Source organism: Anguilla anguilla, chromosome 5 (genome assembly GCF_013347855.1).
Source record: "Anguilla anguilla isolate fAngAng1 chromosome 5, fAngAng1.pri, whole genome shotgun sequence".
Taxonomy (NCBI): Eukaryota; Metazoa; Chordata; class Actinopteri; order Anguilliformes; family Anguillidae; genus Anguilla; species Anguilla anguilla.
The window spans coordinates 52,576,337-52,598,669 of record NC_049205.1 but is presented as its reverse complement, the minus strand read 5'-3'; the positions used below and the strand labels follow the sequence as shown (position 1 = coordinate 52,598,669).

The 22,333-nt window shown below is 48.4% G+C and overlaps 1 protein-coding gene across 17 annotated transcripts in view; it reads right to left on the bottom strand.

Annotated features, from left to right (window-relative positions):
• LOC118228401 (pleckstrin homology domain-containing family A member 7-like) overlaps positions 1 to 22,333 on the bottom strand; it is a 108,708-nt gene that overhangs the window by 66,184 nt on the left and 20,191 nt on the right. Inside the window, exon 1 of one of the 17 annotated variants that reach the window (XM_035419919.1) lies at positions 19,707 to 19,962. The exons of 13 other annotated variants lie outside the window; for them this stretch is intronic. Coding sequence is in view for 1 of the 4 variants with exons in the window: in XM_035419913.1 (XP_035275804.1) it covers positions 13,265 to 13,362 (98 nt within the window). In the remaining 3 variants the exon portion in view is untranslated. Of the gene's footprint in view, positions 1 to 9,272; positions 9,650 to 9,721; positions 9,861 to 13,264; positions 13,767 to 19,706; positions 19,963 to 22,333 lie in introns of those variants that run through there. 3 more of the 17 variants (XM_035419913.1, XM_035419918.1, XM_035419917.1) reach the window with 3 other exon arrangements.

The window sequence follows — 22,333 nt, the reverse complement described above, 5'->3', positions numbered from 1 at the left end:
AAAACTGAGAGAAGAGATATAAAAACTCCACAGTAAATACATCAAAGAAAAAAATACCAAACTCCTTAGAAAACAGCACCAGTCTGACCTCAAATTAATCAAAACAACTCCTGTTTTCTCAATATTAAGAGGACCACCTGTTTGAAAGCAGAGAATCTGTGTTTTCATTGCTGAAGCACAAACAGTCCAGGAAATAGCTCAAAATTTCAGTGGGGTTGCGAACTGCAAACAGCACAGGCTTAAACCTCATCACCTCAATTGTTCTTCCAGCACATTGCTTTGGACTAATGACAGCCTGTGTACCGGACAAAAATTCCTGCTTATTACAGATAAGAGGCAACTACTTATAAACAAAATAACCACATTTAGTCTATCCCAGAGCATGCAGCCACAGCAAGAGATCCTTCAGGGGAATGCTAGCAGCGGGCTCCACACTTCCATTAGTGCTTTAGCACAAAGCTGAGCTCATCTATAAATATTTATAATGGATGATTTGATGTAATTCATCACTGAAATTGGAGTTTTAGAGTCCCTTCTGACTAACAAAATGCACTCTTCCTGGGGTCGATGGAGGCAGCAATTTGTGGCCGCAAGAAAGTTATGTGAAATAAAGCCGTATGTCCAGGGGAGGTGGATCATTACTGAGTGGGGGTTCCACAAAAGGACTCTAATGCCTTTGTGCCCATTAAACCGTCACAAGTGCCAGAAAAAAGACAATTCACAAATGTAAGTTTTGTCCTTTTGCATGCCCTCTCGCACCTCTTAATACCCATCCACAAACAAAGCAGCAGAAAATCCTGTTAGCAACCGGAACCCGCAAGTGAAGGGAGAGCCAACCCCTGGTGCTGGAGAGCCACAGGGTCCCACTGATTTTTGCTTACACATTACAAAATCAGCAGTGAATTAAGGCCTAATAAACCCAAGATTGACTATCCTGTCCTACAGTAGGGAAGCAGTAGACCAACCAGAGCTGAGCATCAGGTTACTATAGACAATCTGCCCAAACAACAAGATGTTCTATTGGATGACCAAAAAAAAAAAAAAACTATTATTTTCTCCAATGGCAGCCTGGCAATCACAAACGTCACCACACACACCAACAGCGCTGGTCCCCACCTCTGTGATCCTGCACGACCCTGGCCAACACAGCAGAAAGAGCCAAGATGGCCGATTTCTCCTCGCCAAGGAACCATGAGCAGTAAACAAGGGCGCAGCAAACCTGTCACTGGAGCACTTTACACATTTTACAGAGCAAGATCTTGCCTTTTTAAATTCTCAAACACACAGGAGTATGTGTGCAAGACCAATCTTTCTGGTGTGAATAAATAATCAAGTTAAAAAATGAATAATGGTAATTATACAGAATGCTAAAAAAAAATGCTCAAATGAAATGAATCTCAGAGACATGCTCAGCAGGTTAATTGTTATTCCAGGTTTGGTCTGACCTGATCTCCACAAAATGAGTTTTATATTCCGTTTCACTTTTGACCTCAGTTTAGATTGCATTTAGGTTTATTAGACGGCAGAACCCTGGGGGGTGTCCGATATCTCTGGGAGGTGTGCGTCAGGGCTCGGGGGTGGGGGAGGGGCTGAGTGTGGAAGATTTTATTAAATGGATCAGAGAGATGTGTTAAGTGTTGATTTGATCAGATGGATTGCAGAGGGACTAAGAGGGAATTTGATCCGCTAAATCTGGGAGATGTATACATCGGAGAATTCATCAGACAGCGAGCTCAAACTCGGCACTCTTTAAGCCCCCTCAAAGCCTGCTTCCCAAAAAGAGGGGGTCCTTCCATCACGGTGCAGGCAGCAATTACAGACTGTGAGAGGATTTGGACACGGCTCATCTCAGCCATTAGGGAAGCAAACCAAATACCTCACCCCAAAAAACGGGCAACAGAACAGATCCCACCAGACAGCAATGCGATGCTGTAAACATTCACGTCCTCTCAGAGAAGACGAAGGGCTTTAGGTAAATACCACAGCCCTCTCTTTTGAAATGACATGTTTCCCTAGTGTTTAACCTCTGAAATTAACATGTGTACCCTACCTTCCATTTTGACATCACAGTGCTGATGGAGATTTTTAGATGGGAAGAGCTTTGGAACAGAAAACTCACAGGAAATATACTTAGAAGGTTAATTTACATTGGGATGTCATTTGGGAAAATATTTTTTTCACCCTTTATAGATTTTGATCACCAGATAATACACCTGGTACACAGGGTTTGACTCATTGTTGCTTTAAAATGAAACTTTCAGTTAACAGGGTAATGACGGATCTGAGATGACCATTGAGACATCAAGCATCAAGTGCAGAGAGAAATCTACCAGCCACTTCACTGCATGCAGTGACTAGGGCTGAGGCTAAGACTGAGCAGAGTGCCAGGAGCCTCTGTGGTATAGGCTACATCAAGAAAAACCAGCGGCCTAGGTTACCTCTGCAGTCCACGTCATACAAATACAAAAACACGTCAAGGAACTGGAAAGTGGTAATTAGGTTCTTTGGCAGAACAAAACAGGAAGTGGAAAAGAGAGGGGGGGGGGAATGGCCATGCTTGCAGCAATGCCCCCTGTTGTCATTCCCTTATCTGTATTCACACTGCATATCTAATGTGGCATCAAAGTCCTTTTTCACACAAAGAAGATTAAAATTAGTTACAGACAACAAACAACAAACAGATAAAGCTGCAGACACATTCAAATGAGATGCAAATCTAATCAGAGCGATAAAAAACACGAGCCCATCTAATCAGGAACCGGACGTAGCAAAAATGAAAAAAAAAAAAAAAAGTACAATAGTAGGTGTAAAAATACATATTCTGTGGTCTTTTCCAGTCTTCAAAGCTAAAGCATTTACCACTCCACCATGACAAAATCTATGAAAGAAATATTCAGTGTTAGGTAGCCATCTTCTCATCACTAAAGATGAAAAACACTATTACACAGTAGGAAGAAAATAGGGAGAAGGGAAGAGAGGGAGAATCCTCCAAGTGAGTTAGTTGGACAGACTACAGTGTAGTCACTGGACAGGTAGGAATGCTGAACCTGTAGTAACTGATCCCTTGAGGGGATTAACGATTAATATTACAACCATGGCCCCAAATATACAGTATGTTCTCTTCCCCCTTTATGAAGCACTGTATTTGTAGGGGTGGGGGGGGGGGGTGTAACATTAAAACCTATTTTTTGCAGGCAATTTTCCAGAGGAAGCCATATAGATCAAGACGACATGTACAGATATATAGAACACGCTCTGCTCCATTCACAATGCCCTCTCCGTACACCAGCCAATAGAAATCAAAGCTGGGCAGCTAATTGCGAGTCTGATTGAAGCCCTGTGAACTCAATCTTCAAGGCGAGATGAGATGTTCCGTCTTGATTGCGGGAAGCTCACAGAATGTAATTTGGGCGTGTCAGATAGCACAATCTCACCACAGCCAACAGGCTGGAGAGGATACAGTAGGCTCAGTATGCAAGACAGCGCCAGTCTTTACTCTGAAGCCACCTTGAACCGGGCAGCACCGCGGAAGTCGTGTGTGCGGTGACAAATATAGACTTGTTCAGGGAAACGGCAAACAACAGTGACACAAAGCACACCTGGGACGGAGCGAGAGACCGGAAATGATTTTCTCAGAAAAAAAAAGCATGAAGGTGAACTGTGACTGGAAGCCCCACAGAGCAGCGCATAATTGGCCGCACGGTCACCCAGGGAGGCAGGGACGCAGGCGGCGTGACTGATCATGCGCTAGAGTCGATCTGCCACCTGCAGTCCGCCCGCACCAGACGCATACGAAGCGAACCGCTCCAGCCGAGCCACTGAATGCCTCAGCTGGTTGACTGCGGTTTGAAAAGAAACGATGCCTGGCACCATGAACTACCGAGAGAGAGAGAGAGAGGCATGCTCGACTGTGCTCTCCTGATTTGACAGAGGACAGTACGTAGATGAGGCAAGGCTCGCAAATACAATGGGACTTTCCAGTTTGGGAGGGGGGAAAAAGTGAAAAGGTTTAAAGCCCTCCAAACGCCTGTTTCCTGGAATCCGACAGTGAAGAAGGATGTGTGACTCAGAGCCGCTCTCGTTTACCCCCTCCTCCGGGACCACCCACGGGCCAAAGGCAGCTGGCCTTGAGGGTAGGTGTCTAGCTGTGACGCTTTTCCTATGGATCAATTTGGAAGACAAATGTAGACATGCAAAACGGAACGCTCGAGGGCGGAAAAAAACATTCACTATTCAGACACCCCGCCTCCAGTCAAGCCCTCATTATGTGGGGTGGGGAAGGGGGGGGGGGGAGTACTCCTGAAAATGCGCATATCAGGAACTGGAAGAGTGAGTCCAGCTGCGCAGCTGTAGCGGCCAATCCTAATTAAGCAGTCAAGAGGTTCCCAGGCACAGCAGCCAGAACCGAGCCTTCATCCCAGCTGCCCTCAGCCTGCACACCACCCCTGTGTTATCTGAACTGGACTGAGAAAGAATTACACGCCGATTAGACTGGATTCAATGGACCCCGTTTGGATTCCCCACTGGGAATCTGTGACTGACTCGCCGGGGGAAGAAATAACCCGAGGGACATTCCACAGTCAGACTGGCACTCGAGGGGCCCATAACTGATAACTTCATCCGCCATTTGAAGGCTGTCATGGGCCGCGCGCACAGGAGGAACACGCGAGGACGTGCTGTCGACACCGTCGCTACGTGCAATAATATCCCCGCTCATTTACGGCACGGGTAAAAGCGGCTCGGAGACGCCGGCAAGCAGCTATTTCACATGACATTAAAACGCATTCTTACGACCGCAGAAGAAGCAGCCGGCGCAGGGAACGTGGGGGGGTGTCTCCACAGGGGAGGACGTGATGGGAATCATAAGACTACCCCTACGTGTAACACTGAGGGGTTGAGGTGTAGCCAGGTGATTACAGATATGGATCCATCCACCTACAAGCAAAGGCTGGCTTGGATTAATTGAACTATCCCAGTTCCTGGGCAGCGCCCACTTCGTACATGTTCTAGGAAAGGGCGGGTCAGGAGTCAGTGTTAAAGAATTAGGAATACAAAATTCATTAATGCAACATGCTTGCATTATGTCTGCTTTGCTTCCAAAAGGCAATCCGCAATTTAAGAACTATTAAAAATCTATTACTTCTTAGTTGATGACAATCTTCCAAATCTGTCAACCTGTTATTTTCATCACGTTTCATCACAGCCTTAATATTGCTGATTAATTCACTAGAGGGACAATCTAAAACAATGTCCTTGGAATAATGCGAATGTCCTGGCTGCTTGTGGAAAAAGCCAATCCCCGCTTGTTTTTGTCTTTCTCCCTCGTTTTCTTCTTTTTTTTTGGTTTCCATCCCTCTGACCTTTTCCGGAAATTAGCTGCACCAAATAAATTCTGATTTGCAGTCCAATTTGTCCTGTTGTTCAAAGCCCTGACTCATATTAAAGAGGTAAGACAAATAAATAACTCAGAGGAGCCGGGGGGGTGCCAGCCGGGGCAAGATGAGATTGTTTTCCTGGCCTCAGAAAGCCCCTCGGAACAATTAAAGTCAAAATCCTGAAAAACAACACATCACTCTCCTCAAACCCACCGGAGCTCTGGCAGCCCCACCGCCCACCAGGGGGAGACTCGGGTTAATCAGTCCATTTGCATTCCTCGATTCCTCCCGCTACACCCCACGCTGGGCTCTGATGTGATAGTCCACAGCCTCTCATCCTTGCTTTCTGTCTGCAGACAGGTCATTACAATTTCAGATGCACTTTTTTTCCCCTCATAAATTACAGGCATCTCAAAAGAACACAAAGCCGTTCTCTGCTCAGATCTCATCTCCTCTGACTGCAGTTGTGTTTTTTTCCCCCCCTCTCTTGAAGTGTTCCCACAAAGAAGCGTGTGCTGTAACTGGAGAGGGCTGGCGATGCGAGATTGAGTTACCCAAACACAAACTGCACATAGACGCACCACAGCATTCGAATAATTTCCCACCCCAGGACGTGAAAGGTTCATTTTTCCGAAGTCAAGACCTGACCTCGCCAGCATAACTGGCCATGGCACTGCCAGTGGCTGCACGGTTTAGCTGGTGGACTGTCAAGAAGCAAGAAGAAGCTTGCAGCTGGTAGCATGCCCATGGGAAGAGAGTGTGTACTCTCCCACAACCCATGAACATGAACAGGGAGATTCACATAAAGAAGCATGAACACATGCCCAAGGTTTCCGTTTGCTGGAAGTTTTAAGAACCGTGGCCCAGACTATGACCAGACAATGAACTGACCGGGAGAATAACTGGCTGTGGTGTCACCTCTGCAGAGAGGCTGACACAAGGCCACAGCAGCCTCCTCCATCTCCAGTGACCCGCCTGTGACATCACACAGGCTATGAGGAGGGAAAAGAAGCGCCCGGCTAAATTCAGAAGGGGCGTGTGACTGTCCTCACCCTCTAAAACTGACAGGGACGCTGCGGCGATGAAGCAGGCCTGAAATTTTGTATGCTCATCCCAAAACAAATCTCTCCGTCTATTCGTTCTGTAACAATCCATGGCTTACAATTCACAGCAGTTTTGACACTTATCTTATTTTGGGCTCCCAAGCAAACATACAATCTTATGCCAGAAGATATTCCAAAAGAAGAAATGTTCTTCTCTGTATCATCAAAAAGGAGTGCATGCGATATATCCCATTCATACGGCATGAGTATCACTTACCTCCATATGAATGCTATCTAAACACAGACCTGGGCTGTCAAGACACAAACAGAACGCTCTTCATCCACAGACCAACTACTCCACTGATCATTACACAGACTGGCTGGCAAAAGGTTCTCTGAAAAGCAGAGTCAGGGTAGAACAGAGCCACATCTGTCTCACATACATGCGTGTATGCACACACACACACACACACACACGAACACACGCGCACACACACACACACCTGTGCTACCTGCCAGATCTTTGATCTACTCAATTTCCAGACAGCAGGACATAAATTGAAAGCAAAGCCGACTGACCTGACTTCTCCTGTTACTAATTTTAGATCCCAGCCCGAGCGATCGATGTGTTGTATAAAAACACACATTCATGTTTACATACAACAGCAGACTGCCCGTAAAAAAATGAAGCGATTGCATAAGAAAACAACAAAGAAAGAAAACTCATTTGACTCAAGTCATTTTAAAGGAACGGCGTGTAGCACACACATGCAGCTGGGACCGATATAAATGAGCCAAAATGGAGGCATTAGTGGGTAAATTAAAAATCAATAGCCCTGACCGTTGTCATCCCATTAGACAAACGAGAGATACAAATGGGTTTGCACACAGACGTTGGACTCTGAAGCCCCAAAAGCAGTCTGCCTCCTTAACCAGCGGAGAGAAGGCTGACTTCCTGATGCCAAAGCGCCACATTACCAGGGCGACTAAATTAATATGGCAGACGGCGTGTTGCTATATCTTGTTAGCCATACAGAACAGGCTAGGGCGCGGCACGCCACATCCTGCCAACAAAACGACACATCAGGGATGTGAGAGGCACTGGCGCTGGAACGGCAGCAACAAATTCACTACATCCCATCTTCAGATAACGCCCAAAAAAAACAAATACCATATCACAACCTGGAAGAGATCATAACGTTGACATACAATCCACTCAAAGGAGAACCGGAGTGTGACAGTCATCAAGTCGAACCGACAGCATTTTTTTTTTTGTTTGTTTGTTTTTCTTTCCCCTCTTTTAACAGCAGGTTATCTCGACAGCCATTAAAAGGCATCACCAAGTCGCGCCGACGTCAAGTGATTGGGACGCAAGGTCAGTCGCTGGCTGAGGGGCTGAGGGCGGGAGAGGGGACAGTGCGCTGTCTCTGCTTTGGGCAGGAGGCTGATTGCGGTGTTGTTTCCGTTCCGCTCCTGTGGCCAGGACTCCGTCTCCCAGCAGACTCTGATGAAGGGCATCACATCTCTCCTTGCCTAAAGGCGGCGGCCGCCGCGTCCCTCATTTCGGGAGGACAGCGTCACGCTGGGGGCTCCTTCCCCGCGTCAGTCACAGAGCGCCCCGCTTTGTCTCAGCCTTTTTATATCCCAGAGAGCGGAATCAGTCACATGTGTGGCCTGCATCTCAAACAAGCAGGCAGCGGCATCTGGAAGCTGAAAGACTACGACTTCACAGCCGCCCCAAAGTTATTTCCCAGAATGTTTTCTGCCACAGCTGTCAATTTTGCCCGTGTTTTTAATTTAAATTAAATTTAGAGAGGCTAAGAGGACTGGGCACTTGTCCTCGCAGGCCAAGGAACAAGACTTCTCATTGGCCAAGCAGGAACCAGCCATGGATGTGCCACAAATACAGGAGGCCGGAACAAACATCTTCAGCACCTCAGACATTATTTCCTAAAATGCAACTCTGATCTACTGGCAACACGCAGGGCAATGGCAGGACAGCAGCTGGGACAGATCACTAAATAGCACAGCCTCTCCGGTCTAGAGCCATTCAGCCGATTCCTACTCAAGACACTAGACAGCACGAACTGCCTCATCCTCACGCGCTCCTCACACTGCTAACATGGCAGACTGAGAGAGACAGATAAAAGGGGCTCTAGTAACAGTCCACTTAAACAGTCCCCACGCTGCGAAACACGCACAATCCATTTAGGATGGTGACCATCGGCTTAAACAGCCGCCACCAATCAGGCGAGCCGGAGCTGCCCGCCAGCATCGCGGCAATCCATTTACGGCTGTGCGCCGTTCTTGTCGGTAGTTTTCGACACCCCAGAGGCTGAAGCCCCGTGAGGAACAAGGCGACTGACAAAGCTGTGCTGATGGACGGGGTGAGAAGCGGGACTGTTTAGGACAGGCGGAAAGAGCTCCGCCTCTGAGGGGTCTCCGAAAAACAGATCAGTAAACCAACCTCACTAAACCGCCTCAGTAAGCCACATCACTAAACACCAATTACTGGACAAATCCACTGACCTTCACCACCAGCTACTGAATATTCCTACTCATGTCTTCCAGCTACCAACCGTATTGAGAATGCTTCTGTTCTGTCCAATGCACTGGGCTGTTACTCCACTTCAACATAGTACGAATACATTACTGATATAACAGGCATAAATAAAAGAATCCAAGAGCTCATATTCCAGTCAGACTCAGACTCCACAAGCTCACAAGCACTTTAAACACATTTATTTTCCATAAAAATACATGCTTTGAAATTCCTAACCCAGAGCACCCTAGGCTGACAGTGGCAAAGCACACAGGTTTTTATTACAATGCATCAACACAAAGCTCAACTTACTCACTCAACTCCCCGCTCTTCTCTCTCTCTCTCTCTCTCGCTCAGCAGACTGGGCCAGCTGAAAAAAGGCTGTTCGTTCAGCCGGTGCTGTGGGGGCGACCGTTCTGGATTAGTCCCCTCTCTGTGCCCCCCCCCCCTTCGCAGTTCTCAGATGGAAACTCCGTGGGTTACGGTTACCCCAATTCCCCCCGAGGACCGTTCACACTCATATGTAGCGTCCACCTATGCTGGTTTTGTGAGAAAAACGAGCCCAGGCTGAAGAACGTTAAATCAAAAGTGCTCAACTGTCCTGGGCGCAAACAGCCGTGGCTGCGAGGAGATAGCCAGAAATCACCTCATTCGGCGTTCCCGGGCCGCTTTATTGAGCCGTAGAAAATGATAAACTTTGCCGTCCTGTAACCTTGCGGGCTCTTATTTGGTCATATTTCTGCGGAGAGCGGCACGCTTACCAGCGGTGTCTTTCAGCGGCCCCACATCACAGACGCGACCGCTAGACTCATCGTGATAGCATGCAAAACGCGCGACGAGACGAGGAGACAACAATGAGAGCACAGATTCATACACACCGCTCATTCACTCCGCAGGTACGGCGTGATTGAACAGTCACTTAACCCTGTCCAAGGTCTTTTCCTGCTGCCAGTGAAAGTGTTTGTTCTGCCTGACGTGCTCTCAGTCAGATCGATGGCAGGGTTGACTGGCCTCCTGGTAACATGGGGGCCATTAGCTGGAATTGCTTGTGAAGAGCTCTGTTAGCAACATTGCTGTTGTATGACAGAAACCACGCACAGTTTTAGCGCTACTGTTATTAGCACTATATAAATAACAAATAATAATCAATCATCATCATCATCATCCTTATTATTATTATTACCGGCATATTATTATTATTATAAGGTGGCATGATACCTTCAAAATGAAAGAAAATAAAAACTCTTGGATTCTTCATGAAATTATGAATGAATGAAATGATCACAGGACGTTTCTCACAGGAGGTATCAAACATTTATCCAGAAGATTTTAGCAGGGATTCACTGAACATGTACTTTGCACGACCGACTGCACACACAGTACGGGTTTTTAAAAATTGGCACACACACACGCACGCATGCACGACCACCATTACTACAATAAGCACTACAAATGTATGCCATTTCACCAGAAACATACGCAGAGGATGTTGGATTTCAAATCATGTTTTCTTAATGTCAGTCAATCATTTATGACCTAATACACATTGATGACATGGAACACTCAACTGCCTTTGACTGCTGCATAAAGACTACATCACCCCAGGTAATGAGGAGATTTAACTTTGTGAACGACAGACTGAGGAAGAACAGAAAGAGAAAACTCTGAAAGTAACCAAGATGCCCTGATTATCAAGGGACAAATAAGTTTTAGAAATAATGGTTTATGATGGGTTTTCACAGCATGAAAATAAAGTGTCAGTCCTTTTTAAAAAAAACAAAAAAACAAAGCAAGCGCCAAAATACTTCGACGAAAACAAGTCTGGAGCCAACAATAAGTGCAACCAATGAAAAAATGTTTATCCAAAGTTCAGGCTTCATGAAGGTTTGTGTGTCGGCAGCTGCCAGCCATAATCAAGGCTGTGTAGCAGTCACACCCACCCTGTACTGTGGGACACAGGCAGCACACACATTACTGTTACTGGACATCAGGAGATGTTAACGTTCTGCCTATGCGCAGGGAGGAAGGAAAAAAGCTTTAAGTATCTGAAGCAAAAGCGGGTCACACCTTCTTTGCTGTGATAAATGTAATCGTCCTATTACTGCTGTGTAGCAACAAATGAAGAAAAGTTGGTCAGCCGCAACATTATGCAAACAAGCAGTTCTGCGCTATCTCAGTCGAACCTTCTCCCATGTTTCAGAAAGGCATTACTCATGAAGACAAAATGGGAATACTCTTTGCGGCGGTAAAATTCACATCCATCAAATTAACATGAGGTTCCTGAGGGTGATGAAAAACAGGCCACTCAGTGCAGCAGATTAGGGTCCAAAATTCATGTCATGATAACAACCCCTCCCCTCCAGGGGCGGTTGCCACATACTTTCATATTTCTGTTACTTTTGCTCTGTTTACCTTACGCGCTCCCAACAAACCCCTCTTCCTTGGCGTCCATTTCTGCCTGAGTCAACCCTGACGATTTCAAGATTAGATTAAACTTTAAAAATCATTCAGATTCTGACGGACCTCCGCTGGCTCCTGCCAAGGGCATTCCCGTAAGCCAATTAGTAAAATAACTCCCAATGCGCAGCGCACCGAGCCGTTCCAACATTCACTAATGGCAGCTGGGTGTCTCCACCAGCAGGCAGATTCCGGTCACTGCATTCACCTGCGCTAAGGAAAACCCGGCGCGGCTCAAACCGCTCTGGAGCGGGAGTGGCCTCATCCAAACCCCACTCCTGGAGGAAGCCTGTTTTTAAATCCGTTTAGGGATTTTATCAGGGTAGATATTCACTCCTATAGGTAAATATCGCATGTCGTTGTTCAAACACCGTGACTCCAGTCTTTGAGCCCAAAATCACTGCAGTGTCTAGATGGCCATATGAATGCTCCAGCTCACCACACTGCTCCATGCTTGCAGTCTCTCACACAGAGTATCGCACAGTGCCCAAAACACAGGCGTCCAACGCAGGGCAACTTCACATGGCGAACCCGCCTCTGTCCCTGACTCACAGAACCCTCGTCCGAAAGCCACCGTACATTTCCTCTGACCGCAGACCCAAGTCCAGGCCCCTCGGCCTCATGGGTGAAGGCGGAGCGGGGAGAGTGAACGGCGGAGTTGGTGGTGCAGTTTCCTCACAGCTCGGCACCAGCTGAATAAACACACGGGCCTACTCAGATGGAACTTATCAAAGGAGAATATGCCATTCCATGACAGCGGTACCAACACCACGCCGGTTCGTAAATAACCAGCGCGCCAACATATACGCTTTCCATCCAACCGCTAACAACGCAGGACCAATGCCGGCCAATCAGTGGGACAGAACGCTTAATCCTGCCTGAAATGTGACTTCAAACGCTGGGACAGCTGGAGTCCTAGGGTTGCAGGTTAGCACGAGCCAAGGTCGCACGGAGCATGTGCGAGGGGGCAGAGGTGCGCAGGCTGATTGGCTGGTTTCCCCTACCCCGTGGGCGGGTCCCTGGGGAGGTCAGGGTGGAGCTGAAACAAAAGGGCACATTCCAGGGTGGAGATGTTTCGGCTCAGAGCACCCACCCCGTCCTGCCCTGGGAGTGTGAGCGATTCTCACGCACACAGAGTCAGGAGTACAGGGGGGTGTGTCCTCAAAGCAAGGCTCCTCCCCTCTCCTGCAGATTCTGACTGAAGACAGCACCATGGGGAGCACCACATCAGACATACAGGCAGCCAGAGGCCACAGAGACAGGCTACGCCTGTAAGAGCTGGAGAAACAAGCTTCCTCCATGACTGATACAGTAATAACCACATACACACCCACACACTCTCTCATACACCACACACACACACACACACACACACACACAGACAGGCACATACACTTTCTCTGCCTCACACACACACACACACATACAAACACTCTCTCTCTCACACACCACACACACACACAAAAAAAAAATACGCACACACACTCTCACACACACACACACTGTCACTCTCTCTCACACAGTCACACTCTCACACAAACACTTTCATACACACTCAAACACACACACACACACACACACAGGTAAAGTCTCTCCTCAACGCAGACACAAAGATTCGGCAGCAAACTTAGAGCGCGCACACCGACTATGACATCCCAGCATACCCTGGGGCCGCGTCCCGGACCGGTCCGCCGTCTGCACGCCCCCCACGCAGCACCCCAGGTGCGAGCCCGCCGAACAGCAGTAACAGCAGCCGCCCCCCGCCAGCGTCGAAACTCCGCTGCAGCGCACCGCGCCGGACAGGACATCCATCACCGCGCGGCGCACGCACACGCACTCATACGCACCTGTACGGCTCGCGGTAGAAGGGGTGGCCCAGGTGGCCGCGGTGCCTGGGGTGACCGTGGCGACCGGGCGGAGCGGGCTGGGGGACGTGTCCCCACATGTCTGACGGCGCTCTGTAATCCGCTCAGCTGTGGCCCCCCCGCGGACGCGCGGACGAGCGCCCGGCTCTCATTCAAAAGCGCCTCCCGCTGCCGCCGTCTCTAGCGGAGCCGCGAGCCCCTCCGAACCCGCGTCCCGCGCGCATCACAGGGGCGCCGCGCCAGGATCCCGCCGCGCGGAGGAGGTGAAGGCGCCGGGGAGCCGGCCGTCTGTGCTGCTCGTTCTCTCCGCCGCGGCTTTCCCCCGCTCGCCAGCCTCATGACACAGCGGCTCTGTCTGTGACGGACACGCTCGCTCTCTCTCTCTCTCGCTCTCTCTCTCTCTCACTCTCTCGCTCTGCTCCCTCTGCACTCAGCACATGCAGAGAGACGCCGACCGGCAAGATGTAGAGCGAGAGAGAGAGAGAGAGAGAGAGAGAGAGGGACAGAGAAGGAGAGGGAGAGAGAGGCAGAGAGAGAGAGAGGCAGAGAGAGGAAGAGAGAGACAGAGAGAGGGAGAGGGAGATGTAGAGAGAGAGGCAGAGAGAGAGAGAGGAACAGAGAGGAAGAGAGACACAGAGAGAGGGAGGGAGAGGGAGATGTAGAGAGAGAGAGAGGGAGAGAGAGAGCGATAGAGTGAGAACGAGGGGGAGAGACAGAGAGAGAAGGAGGGGAGGGAGGGAGAAGCAGAGGGAGTGGGAGAGAGAGTGATGCAGGGACAGAGAGAGGAGGGGGAGCTAAAACTTCCAGCGGCTGCTGGCCGAGCTCCAGCGGTCAGTGAGACTGATTGCGAGCTGAAATCCCTGCTATCAGCTAATGAAGATCAGACTGCAGGTGATCAGCCCGCGGGCCCAGAAACAGGCTCCCCGGGGGGGAGGGGGGGCTGCTGACGGCCTCTCTTACACTGGAATACTGCATACACTGCAGAAACCAAACAATAATCAGTCTTAAAAAGTGTTTTTGTTTTATATTAAACTAAAATCGTATTAATGGTGATCTCTCTTACGCTGGAACACGGCACAAACTCATTTCAAGATTTGCTAAGGAGATAAGACAATTTCATCTGACAAGCAAAGATTTAGGCTACTTAAAACAAAGATAATATTTTCTCATTTCTATTTTTATGTTTCCCACTTATTCTACCTCAGATTAAGTCTCATCACAAGATGAAAACACTAGTTAAGACTCGTTTTTTCAGCGCTCCTGTTCTGTTCATCTCAGAGCCCCTCCCCTATTCATTTGTCCACTTCATAATCCGGACCTACCCGAGTCTCAGTACGCAAGCCAGCTAGCGGCACTTATCGGCCTGCTCAAAGGTATAAGCTTATAGACAGACTGTGGCAAACAGAAAGAGAAGGAGTGAGGGTTAAGCTCTACATGCTATTGATTTATCTCAAAGACGCTGGTTCGTGACATCTCTACCTACAAGGCCAGAGTTTGCACTGATAACAGCTAATGAGGGCAATTCTGTCTCAAATGCCATTCAGTCTGCAGAAGAGGCAGAAGCACAGCTGCGCTGTATGAACCAATCAGCATGCTGTCAGTCAGAAATATCCTTAAGCATGACAACCAGCACCCACCTGCATGATTACATTTTTAAGCAGATGCCCACATCCAGAGTAACTTAATAGCCAAATATTTACTGAGGCAATTCATGTGAGGTACATTTGATCAAGTGTACCACTGCAGTGTCTCACCAGGGATTTGGAACCACAATTTCAGTTACAAATCAGGCTCCTTACCCCACACGATCACGTGGTGAGCTCCAGGGCATTAGAAAACCACAGAATACACACAGACTGGTGTACTCACGACCAATTACAGGCCACAATGTAGATCAACACACTGTTGTTTAGGGAAACAAGCCCCGGGCATCTTATACATGAGTCTCACAAACAATTAGTGGGCTTAAGAGTTGAGTCAAAACTCAGACAAAGCATGCATTTAGCCTGGCTTTCTCAGAAGTTCAGGTTCTGTGATTCCATGCCTATGCACAGACCACATAGCGTGGGTAACACTGGTACAGTCACCATGGAGATCACAGAACAGACCCTGACAGGCCAAAGGGTGTCAGACAGAATACGCATTGATCCCTGGTACAAGATCATGCAACACACACACACACACACACTCCAGCATACACATGCACGTTACCTTACATTACAGCCATTTAGCGACTTACACAACATTTTACACAGCATTTACATTGTATCCAGTTATACAGCTGGACATACAGTATACTGAAGCAATGCAGGTTAAGTACCTTGCTCAAGGGTACAACGGCAGTGTCCTAGCGGGGAATCAAACCTGCGACTTTCAGGTTACAAGACCAGTTCCTTGCCCATTATACTACACTGCTGCCCCACACACACACCAGCACACGCACACACGCACACACACACACACCAGCACACGCACACACACACACACGCAGTGGAATGACTTCCTCTGTGTAAATCACAGTTTCCAGGATGTGAGAGGCCTCAGAAAGGCAGGTGATGGGGTCCCACAGTGGCTGTACCTGCGCTGCTCTCCCAGCCTTGCCCAAGGAGAGAGAGCAGCTCTAATCACACATCCGCCAGTTACTTCCATCAGCTACCTGCCCCACCACGCCTCCCTTCCCTTCACTACGCATCAGCAAAGCAGCTGAAAAACCTGGAGCGTGACTGTCTTTAAATTAACCATACATACATAGTCCATACATACTGCAAAATCCAAATTTTATACAGCCTCATCGCTACAAATCTTTAGAAGACCTTTTTTCATTTCTACATTGCCTTTCTAACATGGTATTCTTTCTTTTTTTTTTAAGTAAAAATTTAACTCTCCACTTTCATTCTTTTTGGATTGCCTTTTGGGATAATGTTATATGTATAGCTGTGTAAAGAGGGAATATCCATAGAGCTGTATTTACTTTTGTTCTTAATGCTAATTGTTGGTTTGTTTGGCTAAGTTCACTCTTATTACAAACGTACCTGCAGTGCGTTCTTGGTTACATCGCACGTCTGTCTTCCTGAGACTGAGGCTGAAGAGTTGTGGATAAGACAGTCTGCTCTCTGATTGCAGTGTAACGCAATGTAACCGAGCAGCTCGGCTATTTCTCCGAAGAGGCACCTTGGGGCTCGACTGAACAGCACCACGCGGCTCAGATTCTACACCGGCTCCAGACATCCGTATATCTATACAGTTATCTGCTCTTAATAGAGATATACTTAATGCACATATATTAGGCCTACTATTATTTTCACCAAAACCTTATCCACAATGTGAAGGTTCAACGCTCTTGCCGTTTATTCTTATTAACGTTTACCTCGGGCTTGCGTGAGACACCTTTAGCTACGGCCAGTAATGACATTCACAGCCTTTCAGCACTCGCAGTGGACACTATATTTAGCAGAGCGCTGATGGGTTTCGCACAGCACCTCTAGCAAAATGTATGCCATTTGATAACACGGGTATTTTTTCAATGAATTTCATAGCAGCTTTATTATTCTCATTTTTCACTGAGAAACGTTATCGTTGCGAGTGACGCAGACAGGTGAAGGGCAGAAATTAATAATCAGCCCGCGTTTTTTTCACTGGATCAGACTTCAGCCGCGATTTCCAGCCGCTGAAATGAAATCCCAGTACTGCCCAGAAGCTAACAACGTGCGATATTGTAAAAGAGTCACTTTGAGTTTATCTGTGCATCTGGCTGGGAAGTTAATGGTGTTTAAATTGAATTCCACCGATCCCTGGGTGACAGGCCCTCACCAAAGCTAGCTCACTGCTGGAGAATAGCGTTCAAGAAGAACAAAAAAAAAAAACGAACGTTTAAGACTCACCATGTCAGTCAGTACAAATGGAATTCACCCTATGGGAAAACTGCTACCACTATAAACCCTCATCTTCCTTTCAAACATGAAGTACGCTGGAACAATTTCCTTCAATCACACACACAAAAAAAACCAACCAACGTTCAACGTTAAAGACCATCTTTAAATGTTTAGACACTTCGTTGTGATCGGCTTCTGAGGTTTCACAGAAAAGCACAATAAACTGTGCCAGATTTCATGCTTGCCCTCTGTATGATTGCAGAGAAAAATCTATTTTCCACTGCGAGAAAAAGGTCTAAATGCCATGCCAAAACAGCTAGGAGCCATTCTGACACCCACATTAAAAACAGTACATACACGCATACAAACACACAGCTTATATGGAAATGATACTTTCTCCATACGCTTCTTTTCATGTGAATGTGCTGTACTGGCTGTCCTCTCAGTCCAACTCTGGGTGGTCTCATCTGTGTAGTCCATACAGACAAAGGACTGAACATTAATGCTATATATGCAAGGAAATCATGGTGGAACTCCCCCAATATACACATTTTTGCACCACAATCCAGAACAACCCTCTCTCACTCCTCGTGGAATCTGGAAGGTAGTCTCACCAGAGACAGTTGGGTTGAGTAAACTGTACACATGTATAACAGCACACTTGTGAAAGGGGTTTGCAAATGACCATATTTCCCACCACTGCCTGAGCGTGCATTTAGCTGCTCTTTTTAGGCCATTAAGGAGCTATCAGGCTAACCAAGCGTGGTGTTATTACCGGTGCTCTAATGACATTTTCATATGTGACATTTTAAAAACCTGTGAAGAATGCAGTGCAGCTCCTGGGTGCTCTATCCATGCAGAGAAACTGCAGGTGGTTCCAGTGAAACCCTGTACGTAGCAGTGCTGACTGTGGCCAGGAGTCCCTCAGGGTGTCTCACAACTGGCCATAGTGTCACTCAGGGATGAAAGGGTTCCACCCAGCCGAGTACAGCCCCGCCCTCTCACTCAACAGCGCCTCCTCTGGTCAAACGGGTGGCAGCAGTGTGCCTGCGCGGCCCTCCCACGAGGTAGCTGGAGCAGCCGGCTGGGCAGAGGTGTCTCAGTGCCCGAGCCCGCCTGTCCTGGCCCTCCGGATTTGACAGAGCGCACTGGGGAGCTGGGGACCCACAGCTGAGATCGAGCATTCCAAACGCACAGCACGAACGCAAACAAAGAGGCTGACATCAGAGCTAAACAAATGTCAAATGTTACTTGACATTCATTTTTCATTTTGTATTGAAGGCCATGTTAATCACTTGTAATATGCAAGCATACACACACACACACACACACAAGCCAGGAGAGCTGAATATGCCAAACCTTGTCAATCCTAAATTACTGCACTATCCCCAAACTAATTCTTTTGGAATGTGTTCACTCAGAAAGCAGTTTTGTTAACAGGAGCCAGCGTGGCCTGACTGGCCAGAAACACCAGTGCTCGCTCAGCCTTTCAGTGAAACGGGGGGAAAAGTGCAGGAGCTGCGCAGCTCCTTAGCAATGCGCGCTATGCTGCGCTATCTGCCTGCGTCTGCGGGACTGACAGGCGAGGCGTGATGTGGTGGGGGCCGCGTCGGGACCCCACTCCCGGGGGCCACAGTGAGAGCGCGCATTCCTGCTGTCCTGCAGGAACAGCCCACGCTCACATCTGGTCAGCATCAAGTTAAAAATAAAAACCAGCCAGCCCTTGATCCAGTGCTCGTGCCGCTGCCCTCCATCTCAGAAAAGGGAGGGGTGGAGGGCGAGCACAGGAGTTTGAGGGTGAAGCGGACGAAAATGAACGAAAATACTGTTCTAAGAAACCGCCATGATTGCCAGTGCACTGCACCAGCAACATTGCTTTAGGAAGCATGTGTACACACAGTGCAAACAGGCGCACGTGCACAAACACACACACACATGCAAGCACAGATACACACACTTACATAAACAGACACGGCGAACACTCGCACACGTACGCACTCACACACACTGCCGTATAAGGTAGTTCAAAAGCCATCACATTGCTTCAGATATTCATAAGCCAAAGTAGATGAATGACGAATAGATGACGAGTAGAATAATTCTTTAGAAAGACATTTTCCTTTCTAGTTTGTATAATAGCTGATGGATAGGTCTCATACAGAGGCATGTCAGCAGAAACGTACCTGTGAAACTGCACACTATGAAGAGAACGAAATGGGTGGTCTTTTGTGTCAGCAAGGGGTAGAAAATATCATCGATCACCCCAAGACCACATTCAGATCTAATTCAGAGCCCCATTTATTACTGAAAGACTTGCAATTGCTACTTATTGATTCAGGAAAGACCTACATAATGAACTGGCATTTAATAATCTCTAAATAAAAGAAATAAACAGGGCCTGGATTACATGCCATTAGCCACGGCCCAGGGGAAGCCGCACTAATGGACACACCGAAGGCACTTTACTACACGGAGAAAGAAAGAAAAGGACAGAGCCCCTTTTGTAAGCCAGGGTTTTCTCTTACAAACTTTCACTGAAAACGACCCCTTACCTGTGTACGGAGCCCGCAGTCAAGCCTCGGAGAAAAAAAAGAAGGAAAACAAGACGAAGAAGAAAAAGAAACACGAGCAAAGACTAAAAAGTGGGCCGAGCGTGGCTTCTCTGTGGGCGAGGCCTCTCGGGAGAACAGACTGGAGCAGGAGTCTCACTAATGGAGGCGCTCCGTTCTTCTGCTCAGGAGCTGGCCTTGGCTGGGGGTCTTTGTGGGGAGTTTTCGGAGTGCTGGCCTGGCCAGACTGACCCAGTCCCCCCGACGGGTCCCGGCGTGGGCTGAGGCAGCGATATGTCACTGGAGAGGGATTCCTGCGCTCTTACCTTAGGAGCCAAAAATATCTCACACGGGCTTCGTCCTTGCTGCCCACCGAGGGAGCGAGCGAGCTCCCCGATAAGATTTATTGAAGGCGGGGTTCAAACTCGAGTCCAGCACACCAAGGCCACAGCAGGCGATGAGGGCAAATGCATCGTAAGTGCTTTATTGGCTTGAAAACCAGGAGAACAGATGCCAAAGAATAGCCAGAGTGGAGGAATTTCTCCTTCCCACTCTTTCTTCCTCCTCCTACTCCTCACTCTGACCCTCACCGTCTCTCACTCTCTCTCTCTCTCTCTCTTTCCATCCCTCCCTCCTCTGGTGAGGCAGCTCTGTGGGGGCCAGTCGCGAGTTTGACCTTGCAGGCTCCAGGAGGAAGAGTCTGTGCTCTGTGGAGATAAGCACCCATCAGCCTGTCTGCCTTCACCCCCCGCCCACCACCCAAACCACCAACCTCTCAACCTCCACCTCCACCCCGCCCAAACACCTTACAGCACAGACACGAAGCAAAGCAACAGCCTCTACACCTCCACCTCCACTCCACCTACACAGCTTACAGCACAGACACGAAGCAAAGCACCAGCCTCCACACATCCACCCCACCCAAACACCTTACAGCACAGACACGAAGCAAAGCAACAGCCTCTACACCTCCACCTCCACCCCACCCAAAACCCTTACAGCACAGACATGAAGCAAAGCAACAGCCTCTACGCCTCCACCCCACCCAAACACCTTACAGCACAGACACGAAGCAAAGCAACAGCCTCTACACCTCCACCTCCACCCCGCCCAAACACCTTACAGCACAGACACGAAGCAAAGCAACAGCCTCTACACCTCCACCTCCACCCAAACACCTTACAGCACAGACACGAAGCAAAGCAACAGCCTCTACACCTCCACCTCCACCCCGCCCAAACACCTTACAGCACAGACACGAAGCAAAGCAACAGCCTCTACACCTCCACCTCCACCCCACCCAAACACCTTACAGCACAGACACGAAGCAAAGCAACAGCCTCTACACCTCCACCCCGCCCAAACACCTTACAGCACAGACACGAAGCAAAGCAACAGCCTCTACACCTCCATCCCATCCAAACACCTTACAGCACAGACACAAAGCAAAGCACCAGCCTCCACCCCACCCAAACACCTTACAGCACAGACACGAAGCAAAGCAACAGCCTCTACACCTCCACCCCACCCAAACACCTTACAGCACAGACACAAAGCAAAGCAACAGCCTCTACACCTCCACCCCACCAAAACACCTTACAGCAGACACGAAGCAAAGCAACAGTCTCTACACCTCCACCCCACCCAAACACCTTACAGCACAGACATGAAGCAAAGCAACAGCCTCTACGCCTCCACCCCACCCAAACACCTTACAGCACAGACACGAAGCAAAGCAACAGCCTCTACACCTCCTACTCCACCGCGCCGAAACACCTTACAGCACAGACACGAGGGTCTCTGCGGTTTTCTGTCCAATCCCAGCCCTCGTGTGCCTGCCTCCAATCTTTCTGTTATCTTTAAGAGGGAGGCCTGACTCCACCGCACAGATACCATGGAAACCGCCCCTCATCAGGTCAGGCACATCACTGAGGGTAACCAGGGGAACACTGTGCTCTCACCCAGCTGTCCCACACACACCACCCAAATCCACACTGAGCAGCATGACTACCCCTCACCCCAAATCAAAAATGACCTGGGCCCCCATCACTTTAAATCTGACCTCTACTCCCACCCCTCAGTCAAACTGAACACTGACCTGAACCTCCCCCTCATATCGCCCCAAATCAGCAGTGTTCTGCACCACATCCTCTTAGCACACAAATCCACACCTCCTGACATTATGGTTTATATATAATCATGTCCTGGCACGGAGGGAAGTGTATTTATGGTGGACATTAAGCACTGTATTTCTTCTATCTATCCAAAATTCCCATTAAGAGTTATGACACCGTTGCAGAAACGGCCATCTCTAAGGGCAACATAAATCTAAGGACAGGCATAAAGGTATGAATGAAAGGTTATGGAAGCTATGAAAGTGTACAAAATGACAGAAAGACACAGTGAAGACACAGAGCACTGTAGCTCAACTCTTTCCAGGACGGTGAACAAATACAACATTTTTATGACATTATTATTTTGCTTGTTTTTAGGTGTTCCTTGTTTGGCAGAAGACAATAAACTCAACAAACAATACGACTTTAATCCCGAATTGGGTTTGTGATATGACATTCCCATGATGCAATGTGTAGGAAAAAAACAGCCCTTCACTCTACTTTTCCTATTGACTG